The sequence below is a fragment of the Corapipo altera genome, unplaced genomic scaffold (assembly GCF_003945725.1).
Source record: "Corapipo altera isolate COAL_440 unplaced genomic scaffold, ASM394572v1 0, whole genome shotgun sequence".
NCBI lineage: Eukaryota > Metazoa > Chordata > Aves > Passeriformes > Pipridae > Corapipo > Corapipo altera.
This window is the reverse complement of record NW_020884872.1, coordinates 87,591,974-87,605,724: the sequence shown is the minus strand read 5'-3', so window position 1 is coordinate 87,605,724 and position 13,751 is coordinate 87,591,974. Positions and strand designations below refer to the sequence as shown.

The window sequence follows — 13,751 nt, the reverse complement described above, 5'->3', positions numbered from 1 at the left end:
CCCGGCCCGGCCCGCTGGGAGATGTAGTTCGCCGCCTCTCCGGCCCTGCCCAGCGCTGCTCCGGGACTGCGGCTCGCAGCCGGCCACGCCGCATCCCGGTCCCGGCCGGAGGTAACGCGGGGAGGGGGGGAAAGGAAAGGGGTGCAGAAGGGGGGCGGTCGGGGGTTGGGGTGGTCGGAAGGAGGGGGACAGGGGGAAAGGGCTTTGGGCAAGTGGTGCAGGAGGGGTGATCTGGGCTCAGGATGCAGGAGGGATGCTCAGGGGAAGGGATGCTGGAGGGATAGTCGGGGAAAGAAGTGCAGGAGGGATGCTTGGGGTGAGGGATGCAGGAGGGATACTCAGGGTGAGTGGTGTAGAAAGGGTGCTCAGGGGAAGGGGTGTAGGAGGGGTAGTCAGGAAAAGGGGTGCTGGAGGGATGCTCAGGATGAGAGGTATGTGAAGGGTGAGGGATGCTCGGGGTGAGGGATTCAGTAGTGATACTCAGGGTGAAGGGTATAGGAAGGGTGCTCAGGGGAAGGAATGCAGGAGGAATGCTTGGAATGAGGGGTGCAGGAAGGATGCTTGAAGTGAGAGATGCAGACGGGCTGCTCAGGGGAAGGGGTGCAGTAAGGGTACTTGGGGAAAAGAGGTGCAGGAGGAATGCTTGGGGGTCGAGATGCTTGGGGGTCGGGATGATCAGGAGTTGGGATGCTTGAGTGTTGGGATGCTGGAGGGGTGCTTGGAGGAAAGAGTTGAGGATGGATGCTTAGAGGCAGGAATGCTTGGGCAGTCAGGATGCAGGAGCTTGTTTAAGGGATGCAGGAAGACGCTGTGATTGAAGGGTGCTTGGGGGTCAGAATGGAGTTCTTTGGAACTGGAATGCTCCGAGGGAGGGATACTCAGAGGAAGGGGAGCAGTAGAGATGCTTGGGAGGGATAGTCAGAGTGATGCTTCGGGTTTGGGATGTAGAAGAGAGCTTGAAGGGAGGTATACCAGAGAGATGGTTGGAATAAGAGCTGCTCAGAAGGTTGAGGTGCAGGAAGGATGCTCAAGAGAGGGATGCTTGTAGGGAGGGGTTCAGGAGAGAGGCCCAGGTTTCAGGATTCCCAGACAGATGCTCAGAGAGAGGGATGCTCTGTGATCAGGATGCAGAAGGGAATGGTGGAGGAGGAATGCTTGAGGATTTGGCTTTTTAAGACTCAGGCTGCTCTGTTGGAGGGAGAAGTAGAGGAGCAACACTGGGAAGTGGGTGTATGTGCATTCCTCTGGTGCCTGCAGGGCTTTGCAGACCTGTTTACAAGTCAGCATCTTGTTATAAGAAACTGGCCAAGATGGGTTCAGGTTTTCTCCAGACAAACTGACCTGGAGAGAGACACCCAGGGGTGTTCCCATCCCATAGGGAGCCAAAAGACTCTAAAAGTGGTCAAATTCAGATTAGTTGAGATCCAACCCTGTTTCGGGTTAAATCTGCCCTGGCTTAGACTTTGCAGGTGTTACTGAAGGATAAAAGCAGATGTTGGAATATTTGCCACTGCTTTGAGGTTTTCAGAATGCTTTGGGAACTCAACTATACCCTGCTGTATCTGGTGGCAGAGAAATTTCAACTGCATGCCTTACCTCAGGCTGAAAGAATGTAGCTGAGCTTTCCCCTGGGGAGGAGGCTCAAAATGCCTTGGGCATCCTTGTGATGGAGTCTGCAAAGTTTACAGTGGTCTCACTTTGCATTCCTGGTTTCTGAACTTGGCTGATGCAAAGCCAAAGATGTTGGGACCTGGAGGGAAACTGAGGTCTTAAGTGGGCATCATATCCCAGTTTTCCTGAAGGCACCACCAAAAAAGTGGAGATCTCTGTATCTGCAAGCAGTGAGGCAGTGTCTGATGAACCTCAGCCAGCGTCAGCAGTATCCACCCTCAGTCCAGTATGCTTTGGTGAACAGGACGTGGTTTTTCCTTGGGTTGTATCCAGGATTTTAATTTCTATATAGAGACAAAAGCAAACAGAAACCTGAAGAAAGAAGAGTGCTATTAATGCTATAAATACCTTCAAGAAAATAAACAGCTTTCCAGAGTAGATACATATAGAGTCTCCAGGGATGATGATAGAAGGGACATTGGCCTGAAGGTCAGTGCAGGATCTGGGCACTCTTAGTATAAAGCCCTATGGAAGTAGGGTAGCACAGCCCTGGCTGAGAGCTCTGACCAAGGAGAAGAGCAGAAATCATTCGGGGGTAAAAAAGGAAGATACCTTCATCTGGGGAGTGTGTGGAAGAGAAACTGGGAAAAACTTATCTAGTGTGGACAGGACAAAGCTTTTGAGCTTCCAGTGCCAAATATATTCAGAGAATTAAAAAGCAAGTGGGGTGGGTTATTTTTATTGGGAGTTGTTGCTGGGCTTAGCCATAGAGCCAGCAGTTTGTCACTGCTAGGATGGTGGTTAGAGCAAGCCCTGCCTTATGTGCCTTTCTCTGCTGCTGGTTTTGAAGACAACGGGAGAGAGCATTTTAATTCCTTGTGTCTTACTTTCTGTATCCATACCAGGATGGCTGATAATACACTAGTGATGGTTTTGAGATGCTTTATTAGAAAAGGATACTAGTTGGTACTAGAGGTGTGTGTATGTGGCTGTTGACTGGAGGGGAGGAATGGAGCTGGAAGGAGGAGTCTGGAGAAAGAGAGGATGAAATGTTAGAGCCTTAGGCTTTATTTGGTATAGCACTGATCACTTTGACATCCAGCCAAAGAGTTTTTTCAATTTGATGACTGAGTGCCTAACAGCAAAAAACACAGACCAAGAGAAGAGTGGGGGGGGGTCTATCTGCATCAAAGGGATCAAAGAAGAAGCACGGGAGGAATAAGAGAGCAGGGTAGGGTGGGTAAGATAGATGGGTTGAGACAGAGCAGCCTGCCCAGCACTGTTGTCACTTGGAGATGGCTGATGGAATTGTATGATGTGGCAAAACATCTTTATAATGTTTCAGAGGAAAAAAGAACAATGAAATATGTAGTACTGCAGAAAAAAGGAAAAGAGTCCACAGTGGTCTGTGGATCTAGAGCATCAAAAAATTTCAATGAAGGGAGGGACTACTGTATGGTAAATTTAGGCTGATTGCAAATAGATATCTCCTGGTTAATGACTGTTTTGAAACTCCTTAGGAAAGTGTGTGGCCACAGGAGAGAAACTCGTTGTTCCCAAGGTGGAGCTCCTGATGTACCACAAAGCCATGCAAAATGCCAACAGTGCACTCTCTGGAGAGAACAGAAGGCTGCTGTGCAGGGTGGAAGGTTCTGCAGAGCATAGGGACAACCTCCTGCTCCAAATCTGCTATCGCCTGTGGCGAAGGGGAGTCTCTGTTGGTGCTGTACTAAAGGGTGGTTCAGATTCCGGGGGCAGGAAAGCATGAAGAGCCTCGTCAACCAAAAATAATTAACTCCAGTGAGTAGGAGACGCACAACACAAGTGCAATCTGTCACTGGAAAGCAGTTTGGGACAGGAAGCAAAGAATATATGATCTCCTTGAAAAGAGAAGGTGAATTTAGAAGGGCAGATTATAATTACATGCAAAAAATTCAGCTAGGCTTCTGTGCTTACAATTTTTCCCTGTTATGACTGCAGATGGGTAGAATCTCATTCTCTTTCTAAAAGGGTATTTAACGGGATTTCTCTGCAGTTATTAGTTCTGAATTTCTGCCCACATCTCATTAAAATTAACCCAGTGCTCTGCTCTGCCACAGCACTTTATTGGGTGTGACTCAGATAGCAGCTGAGAGCAAAGTACAGTGCAGCATCAGCATTAATATATTTTCAGATCTGAAGAAGTTTGGCTGCTGGCTCTGCCACAACTTTGAGCAAATGGTTTGATCTAGATAATTTTTGAGGTTCCTTCCAACCCAAACCATTCTATGAGTCTCTGGTCTGGATGTGCCTCAATATTTCACATTACTAAAACAGCATGAGTATCTGTTAGATGTGGTAATGATGTGCAGGCTGTGGTTTACCCTTCTTGGCTCGATGAACAGGCATGTACTTAGAACCAAAAAAAATCCTCTTTGCCTATGAATTCATTGGACATTTGTTCCCTGCAAAAAAATCATGAGGATATAATTACTTTGATGTTCCTGGAAAACAGACCTAGAGGGGTGACAACAGGAGTGGTCCTTGTAAGAAGTTGTATGCCAAGTCATGGCAAATCTTGTACAAATTTTAGAGAACACAGTATTTTTTGTGAGGTATTTTGTGCCCTAGCAAAGCACTGTGTGAGCTCCCTTTCATCCTATAGCAGCTCAGCATGCTGCAGGATTGAGCCCTAATTGCCTGGCTGCCTGGAGGATGCTGCAGAAATAGCAGTAATGTCTTGGCTGACATAAAAGAAACCATTTCAGCAGAAGTTGAGGACAATAAAAGGTGAGTCTCATTTCTGTCCTTCCAGACCTCCAGGGAATTCAGGGAAGTAGTTCTTCTTCTTCTTCTTCTTCTTCTTCTTCTTCTTTGTAAGTAAGAGGCAAATCACTTTACATATCAATCTGTGTTCAGATGGTGAGAATTTTTTCCTCCTTTAGTGATATTTGTCAAACTCTCTATGACACCATTGTAGGAAATGTGCTGAATTTATTACTAAGATTTCCTAAAGGCAAGGTACATCTCAAATCTGTGTTTTCAGAGCTTTGTAAGATCTGGTGTGTGGCAACTGATACTGCATTCTGCAAAAAATACCAAGGAGCCTTTACTGGAAAACTGCTGCTGGCAGGGATAAGGGAGTGAATTGATTTAGAAGTAATTGGATAGATTTCAATTGAAATGAATCCTAATTAAAGAAAAAAACAGGCAGAAGAGAGCTATAAGAACACTCTGAACAGTACAGATTATGACGACTAAACCCAAGCAAAGCCCAAGGTGATTTTTCATCCTGAGATTGGGTTTTGGTTTCTTTTGCAGTTTACTCACTCTGGAGAATGAAGCTAAGCTAGTCAATGCTGTTCTTTGCTTAAATTCCTTTTCCCTCTCTGATTTCTAGAGTGTAGTTGGGTGTCTGTCCCTGCAGGGACCCAACTTGTGGTCAGCAACACCTATTGCAAATGTTGCTGAAATACTTCATTGAATTTGTGGGTCTAGGTGGAATTTAAGTTTGAAGCCAGGGTTGGTCTCTTTTATGGCATCCTTTATATTTTGAGGGGACATGGGAGAAAGCATTGTGGGCCTTAGTGTGTATTTGTGGGTGCAGTGTGTAGTACCTAGTACCATGAACACTTAATGATCTGCCAGGTGGAACAGAGTGTCTTCAGGACAGTTTTATAGGTCTGAGCAATTGCCTGACAAGGATGAGGTAGGAATACATCCCTATTCCAAAATACATCTAGCACATCTTCAAAAAATCAAGAAACATTATCTGAGAACCTAATTTAGTCATCACTCCTTTGGTTCTTGGGATGATCACATATAGTACATCCTCTTGGAAGCTGTGTTGGGGCACATGAAGAAGGAGGTGTCTGGTAAAGACCAGTGTTCATTTACCAAGGGTAAATCATTCTTGATCTATGTAATGGCCTCCAAGGATGGATGGGTAGATCTATGGGTGATGAGAGGGTAGTGGATGTTGTCTGATGTCAGTAAGGCTTTTGAGATGATCCCTCACAGCATCCTTCTATCAAAGACACAAGAGAAACCACAATCTAGATGTGCAGACTGCTAATTGGGTAGGAAACAAGCTGGAACTATCCTAGGACCTTTCCTTTTTAATATTTTTATCAACAATGTGGAGGAGGAGATGAAATTCACTTCGTCAAATTAGTGAGTGACACCAGACTTGGGAAATAGTCAATATGCTTGACGACAGGGCTGCCATACAGAAGGGCCAGGACAGGCTGTGGCTGACATGAACCTCATGGAATTCAACAAGGACAAATGCAGTGTTTTGGGATGGACTCACCTGGGATGGGTTAACCCCTTGAACAGTTGAAGGCTGGGGACTGACTGATAGCAGCCACTGAGTGACCACAAAGAGGTTATTCAGGAGATGGATCCGGGCTTTTTACAGGAGTGCAAATTAGGAGAATGCAAAAAAACTAGACATAAATTGAAACAAGAGTTTCCAACTGGAAATAGAAAAAAACTTCCTATTATGAGCTAATTAGTGCTGGGGCAGGTTGACCAGGCTGGTTGTGTCACCTCCATTTGGGGATATTTTCATGAACTTAATGGATAAGTCCTGGGCAGCTTGGGTTGATTTCAGCTTTGTGCAGGGATTGGGCTAGAGACCTCCCAGGAGTATTTTCCTCCTGATTCTGTGACTTTGCCTGTGTTGTTCCTACCAGTCATTCACTGGGGGAGCAGAACAGTTTTGCCATCTCATGGGATTTTTTTCTTTTTCCCTGTAAAGCTCACATTGTGTACTTTCTGTTTTATGTGAGCTACATAACAGATGAGAACCTCAATGTGGCTCTTCAGTTTAATAATTAACACTCTGACCTTCTACTTCATCCTTGTGTGCTCTAGGTACTTCATTCTCTTCGCAAGCAGGAATGAGCCATCCTCCCAACCTCTTCTGTGAGTTTTTAATGCTGATGAGGAAGAAGTGCAGAAAGGTTATTCTACTTCAGGAGCACTCATTATAGAAGCCTGAATATTTAGTCTCTTTTTTTCAGTATTAAACAGAGGAGAATGAGGGACCAGATCTCCAAGACAGCATTAGGCTGCCTGACAGTGAACTGTCCTTCCCTCTCCTGCAGTTCCCTGGATTATTTATGACACACTTCCAATTTCTACAACAAATGAGACAGTGATCTTACAGACAACACTCCAAATCACTTAACTCCTCCACTATAAACCCTGATTCACTCTCCATGCAGGTCCTGAGGGGAAAAAAAAAAGTTAATATTAGATACCTAAACTCATATATCTCTGAAAGCATCTGGAGCTGTGCTTGACTTGAATTAGCATCTTAATTCCTAGCCTTTGTCATGTGAATGATCTTTTAGTGTAAAATGCTCTTTTAGTGTAGTTTTAAGACTATAATATTTATTATTGCATATTACAAAGCAACTTGAATGTTGCTTTAATGTCATTCTAAGATTGTAATATATGCCCTGGCTAGCATCCTCCATCCTGTCTTTATCTGACCCACACCCAGAGAGCAGCTTGATCTACCCTAATCCACAAAAGAAACATGGGCTTATTTGTCCTGCTTTGCTGACATGAGAGTGGTTAGAGAGGTGCAGGTGGGGCTGTAGTACCCAAAGCCCAACTTTGTACTGTAAAGCCCTTCATTAGTGAGGAGAACATATACCCTTCACCACAGGTGGTTCTCCCTGAGAAGGACTCTTCAAGGTCCTAATGTCAATATGAGATATTATGAAGTTTCCTGATGAGGAAGGTGCTCCTTTGGGACTTGTTTGTCTGTCGACTATGGAGGGAGTTTGTTTCAGCCTTGTCCTCACTGCACTATGTCAGATGAGCCTTAGTTGCACTCTATGCAGCAGTGCTGAGGTAACCCATCCTCATGTCCCTTTCTGTGGTCATCCTGAGGAGGCTGCAAATTTATCTTAAAATTCAGATGGAATTAGACTCTTTTCATTGAAAATTTGGGTGAAGTTTGGCAATGCTAAAGTAGCCAAAATTGTAGTCATTCGAGGGACAGTGATGGGCAGCCATCACCCCTGAGAGGGGTAGCAAGACCACCCAACATATACCAGTGAACTGTGGTGATGGATGGGTCTAGGTCTAAAAGAACTGTAGCCATTTTTAACCTTCTTACCTGGGTAGTGTTTCCAAATCGCTGTGCTGGGCTCAGCATGGATTGCTCCAGGGAAGTGACCACATAACAGAGAGACACAACCAGTGAGCACTGTAGATCCTCCTGTCTCCTCCTCATCCCTTATCCATCTGCTAGATATCCAGGGTGTCAGGGCTTAGGCTGGAAAGCTGCAGAGAGGAGGTCAGGGGGGTGCCAGCTTCACTGCAGGTTTGTGCCAGTCTCTGTATGGCCAAGGTGACCACTGAGCAAAAATGAGGACAAATGCTCCTGATTTCAAACTGTCTGCAAGCCTCACCTGCTCTCCAGGTGGACTTTTAGCCTTTGCTGTCACTGTGGTACTTTCTGTTTGAGATGAAAAGACATTACCTGTGGGATTTTTTCTTCTCTTCTTACCTTGTCCTCGTTTGCTACTGGTTTAATGTAGGCCGATTCCTCAGGAGTCCTGCTTATGTCTTCTATCCTGGGAAAACAATATGATGGAGAGTATTAGCTCTGCCATAGTTTGTTGTAGGGAAGGCAGCAGTGATGCTTGGTGGGGAAAAATAAATCCAGCACATGAACAAAGGACTGTATGAGTCAGCAGACAGGACAAAAAGGCCAAAGTAGTTCCTGAAGAGCCATTGCAATGTAGGCTGCTGTCATTGCTGGACTGGGAGGTGGCTATATATATCTCTCTCTCAATAACAGGACTTTTTCACCCTGTGAGATTGTGGGGGAAGCAGTAATGGGAAGAGGTGATGTTTAGTCAAGTGGGAAGGCTTCCCGACCAAGGAGCTGTGTGTCTGGCATGGGTTTTACTTCTCCACTCACAAGTAGCTGTCTACCAGGAGAGAAGATACTCTCTGGCTCAGATACAGGCTTACTCCAGGAATGGTATGGTCCTTGGATGGTATCTGCTGAGGTCCCTTCTGGACGTCATCTGTGAAACTTAGGGTACATGTCATCTGCATGTGTATTCTTCATTAATATAACCCTGACCACTTGAAAACCTTCAAATTTTTTCTGAGTGCTAACAAAGGACCTTTCAACTAACCTTGCTAGGAATTGCTGTGTATTGTCCTCATTTAACAGATTAGGAAGCTGAGGAACAGAAAGGTGATGATTATTATTCTGGTCAGATAAACGAGTGTGGATTGTTTCAGGCTATAGGCAGGAAGGGACTTTCTCCAAATGTTATTTGTGCAGTTCGTTGCACTAGCAGGACCTGCTGCGGGTGAGCCTTTATATAGCCCCTTTATACAGCCTTATACATTTTAAGAAATCCTGACTGTCTAATTTTATCATTCTGTAATGGTTTGGGGTTTGGTTTTTTTGTTGCTGGTGAATTTAGGCCACGACGAATGTGAAACTTTGCCTGACTCTGCAGTTTCTCTCGCTTTGGTCCCACATACAAATGCGGCGGGTCCCTGGGGAGCAGCCAAGGCTGCACCGCTCGGAGCAGCTGGCAGCGCAGTGTAAATGTCAAACATACACCCTTACCATCACACAGAGAGGCTGCAATCCCACCTCTGCTTCCCAGGGCTTTTCTCTCCTTCCCTGAATGTGAAGACAATAATTGGGAGCTTTTCTGCCTCTTGAGAACACATGAGCTAGCAGACAACATTATAAGACCTTGGCTCCCTTAATTCCCCACTCATGCCCTCTGTGGGTCTGTAGTTGGTTGTTTACAAGACAAAAATTCTCAAACGTTATGATTAGTTTGAAGAAGTTCTGCATTTTTGTGTATTCATGCAGTTTAGGGACTTTAATCTCTGTCAAACGTGACCAGGGTGGAAACTTTTCTGAATGCCACCAGGAAAGGGCTCAAGAATTATCTTTACAGTGGTCCCAGACTGCTCTCAAGCTCTGTTTCTTTGACCTTTCTTACCATCCTGGGCTTGAAAGCTCAGCAGACCCTCCTTGAACTAACCTGCTGCTCTGTTCCTCTCTTTTAGGAGCAGGGAGCAGAGATGGATAAGATACTGGAAGCTGTGGTGATGTCCTCATACCCCAACAATGTAAAGCAAGGGCTAGTGAGGCGTGTCATTGAGGCATCGAAACAGCCCATGGACAGTGAGCAGTGCTGGTCCATGCTGGAGCTGTCCACCAAGCTTTATCTCACCGGGGACACCAAATATAAAAGAGAGATTGGGAAGGAGGTTTTGGAGGTCTACGGCCACTATCACCCGGAGGAATTTGAGGAGTTCTTCAATGTCCGCTTCCTGCTGAGTCTCCTGCAGGAAGGCTATGGACCTCTGGGGAAGAGAAGCCATTATGTACTTGATTATATCCAGTTAGGATTGCAGTTTGTCCTGGAAAGCCCGTCAGCAAACAGCATCTTCAGCTTATTGAGGATTGAGGTGCTCCGGAAAATCTGTGAGAGGCCCAGCCCCAAGCATTGTGCGAAGATCAGCAAACTCTTAACCCAGCATCCTCAATGCATTCCCACGGGAAAACACCAGCTCTTGTTCTGTCAGCAGCTGATCAGATGCATTGGGCATTTCCAGTGTGTCTCCGAGGAGGAAGAGCAGATTATGGAATTTTTGGAGCAGGTGAACAAAGTGAGTGGTCTGCTACAGAGGATCTGGAGGACTCAGACCTCAACCATCCTGCCCTCTTTGAAGGAACTGTTCACTATCATTTCTTCAACAGGTAATTTAAAAATAGTAATTAAAAAGGCTGGGAATGTAAATGTTGTCTCTGATGAAGTCAAATTCAATTAGTTTGACATCTCGCAGTGTTCTCATCCACTACAGAAATGCAGCCACAGAGAAGTATAATAAACAAGCATCTCAAAAAGTTACCCAGGACTTTGAGCTGGGAAAATAATATCCCCTGAACACACACAGGGTCTGCACATAGGAGCTGTTAATGGGATTTAAACATTTGCAACATGAGTTTGTGTATTCAGCACTTCCCAGCATCACTTGGGCTTATCTACAGCTGGTTAGAATGGAACTTTAAAGCTTTTAGAAAAGTCACTCTCTTATGACTGACTTGGTGGTACCCAATGGCCTGCTCCCTACCAGAGACTAGGGTTAAAGCTAAGGAGTTATTTCTCACTTATCTATAGGTACGAAGCTCTACTGTCTGTTTGTAGGGTGGTTGCATAGTAAGGTGAGACAGAAGATATTTGTTCAGTTTCTGGGGTCTTTAGGTTATTGTGGAAGATTTCAGAAGGTTTTTGGAGGTACCAGTGCCGTGAAAGGCTGGGGATCTCCTGCTCCAGCTATTCCTAAACCCACAGGAGATTACTTTTCCAGTGCCCTCTGTATGAAAATCTCATCCTTTGGAAGGTACTCCAGACTGGCAAATTTGCAGTTGCATCCCTTTGCAATTATTTGCAATACTTAGTAGAAATAGAGCATGCAGAGGAAATTTGGTACCTAGAGTTGGCCCAAGGATGTTCTTGTGCCTGTGATCTCTTTCTCCCTTTGGGCTGTGTATAGCTTCATGCAACAGCCCATCTGCTAAGACCCAACTTCATCATGTGCTGCACCGGGATTTGGGGAATTGTCCTCCTAGCACACTCCAGCTGTAGATTCTACATTGCTCATTGGCACCAGCTGACAATCTGCTCCGTAACGTGTGGATGTGGCCCTTGGGGACATGGTTTAGTGTTGGACTTTGCAAGTGCTGGGTTAGTGTTTGGACTCTATCTTAGCTTTTACAACCTAAACAATTCTATGATTCTATTTACATGGGCAGAAGTGATTTGATTTTTAGAGATGAGAAATGACCTCATGTGCCTGTTTTTCCTGGCAACTAACATCTTCATTGCTGGCACTCATCCATGTCTTACAGAGGAGCAGGAAGTGCCATCCAATGCCTTGGCCAGCGTGGTTCAGTTTGTCCCTCTGGAGCTCATGGATGGCGTCATAAGAAACCTAACCAACGATGACAGCATCACTGATGTGCAAATGATGATGGCCATCAGCAGGTAGGAGAGGCTGCATTAGTGAATGTCATTCTCAGTTCGGAGAAAAACTTGCCCCAGAGCTGTACTCAGTTTCTCTGTGTGGTTTTATCTCCAACAGTTAGGCTGGTGCTGTCTGGTGAGGAGTGTGTGGGGAAAAAGGAAACTTCTGTATCACTCCTTCCAGCTCTGAGGTCCTAAAGAACTAGAATAAGGACTGGTGGTTGTTGTTATTATTATTATAACAATGACTATTACTATATTTGTTTGGTTTAATTTGGTTTCTTTTCTTAGAAATAAATAGTAGTGTGGGATGCCCAACATAAGATATCTTGAAGAGTTTTGTTTTTGTTTTTGTTTTTTTTTTAAGAAGCTGTTGAGGTCTTTTTCTTCCCAAAAATCTCCTTTACAGAATTTCATGTTGATCTCCATCTTCCTTCCGAAGGACATAGTCCAAAATAAATCAGTCACAGCTAAAAATCTTGGGGAGGCTCTTGCTTTGACCTTTATCAGATGAATGTGGTGCTGCTGGACATACAGAGTCAATAACATGATGAAGAGTAGTGGGTGAAACACTGCCTGACATGCTAGACCTGGTCTTTGCAGCACCAGTGCCCTCTCTGGCATCACCAGATCTTCTTTGCACACTTATGCTTATGTCCAAATCCTGCTGCTCCTCTGTGCTCCAGTGCCTTGTTCCGCATTTGCTTAGGAGTATCTTCAATGATCTTAAGGGTTCTTTTCCAACCGAAATTATTCCATGATTCTATCTTTAACCCATGCTTTCCTTAGAGGTCTTCATTTAAGGAGATGGTATTTACACAGTGTGAACTTAACACATGGGAGCTGCTGTGACTTGATCTTACTGGAAACATCATTTTTCCTCTTCTTATTACAGGGTTTGTGTGTCCCTCCCAGTAAGGTTACATGACATAATGTTATGGGAACTTTATGTATGCAGAAAGGGATTACTTCTCTTTGGCTTGCTGGGGAAGGCCATGGGTTTCCTAGAGTACAGAGCAACCCAAGACGAAAGATTAGGTTATCATTTCAGTTCCTAACCCTCTTCTCCATCTTTTTTCTCCTTCTGGACACTTGCTGCTGTGAGCTCCAGGTGATGAATCCTCTAAGAGCACCAGTTTCTAAAGATAGAGGTTGCCAAATAAGTTGCATCATTCCTTAAAACATTCTTTGTCATGTGGAAGAATGAGTAAATGATGAATCAGAGTTAGTCAAACATTAAGCAGAGCCTGTAAAATGTAATTAAGATCACTTAGGAGAAATGGGGAAGTTTTGTCAGCTTGTTTATGGCAGATGGGTGCCCCAAATGCCAGCATGACCATCAGCCTTTCTATGAGTGTGTGCTCCATGCCTAGAAAATCAAAGAAAAATGTACAGGATATTTCAGCTTAGTGAAAAATGAAACAATCTTTCAGCTTAATATTCCTGAAAAAGTGGTCTCGTACAGAAGTGTATTCTTCCAAAGTTTGGGTTTGGGAGTTAGTAGCAGGGGAATAAACTGGACATAGAATGGAGCTTCTGGTCAAGTGTGTAAAGAACAAATAATGGTAAAAAACAGCAAGGCTGGCACCTGCTGGTATAAGTGTACACCACAATCTCTTTTAGAGAGTTTCTTACAAAGTTTGTATCTTTTAAAATAAATTCTATTAATATGCACCCATGACGTCAGAAGTACTCACTGATTAGTTTTTTAATTTTTTTTTCCTGGGGGTGTGTCTATTTCAAAGAGCCCAGGTCCAGATGCAGAAGGCATCTGCTGTCACACAGCAATGCTATCTCTAGGCACTTGCTACCTCTAGAAATCAGGCTCTGAGCTTTTAAAAGTTCAGCATACCAAATCAGTGGTTCCTTTGGAAAATTAGGGTCATCACAACTAAAATATTTGTGGATCTTACAATGTGGAAAGTGCAATGTGAATTTAAAATGTAATTTCTTCCTACTGTAGCAACATCGGCAGCACTGTAACTTAGCCACCAGTGCTGGCAAAAAGCAAACAAGGTTATTTTATGCCTGTTTAAAAGAAAATGGGGTGAAAAGGAACCTTTGGATCTCTGGATCCATCTCTCTGCTTTATAGGCACTGACATTACAGACCCCTTTCATGAATGTT

The 13,751-nt window shown here is 44.5% G+C and overlaps 1 protein-coding gene across 2 annotated transcripts in view; it reads left to right on the top strand.

Annotated features, from left to right (window-relative positions):
* Positions 1-13,751, top strand: part of USP35 (ubiquitin specific peptidase 35) — a 28,269-nt gene that overhangs the window by 1,313 nt on the left and 13,205 nt on the right. The window contains exons 1-3 of one of the 2 annotated variants that reach the window (XM_027666002.1): positions 8-111; positions 9,661-10,357; positions 11,510-11,645. In XM_027666002.1, the coding sequence (XP_027521803.1) occupies positions 9,676-10,357; positions 11,510-11,645 (818 nt within the window). In that variant the 5' untranslated portion in view covers positions 8-111; positions 9,661-9,675. Of the gene's footprint in view, positions 1-7; positions 112-9,660; positions 10,358-11,509; positions 11,646-13,751 lie in introns of those variants that run through there. The other variant, XM_027666082.1, reaches the window with a different exon arrangement.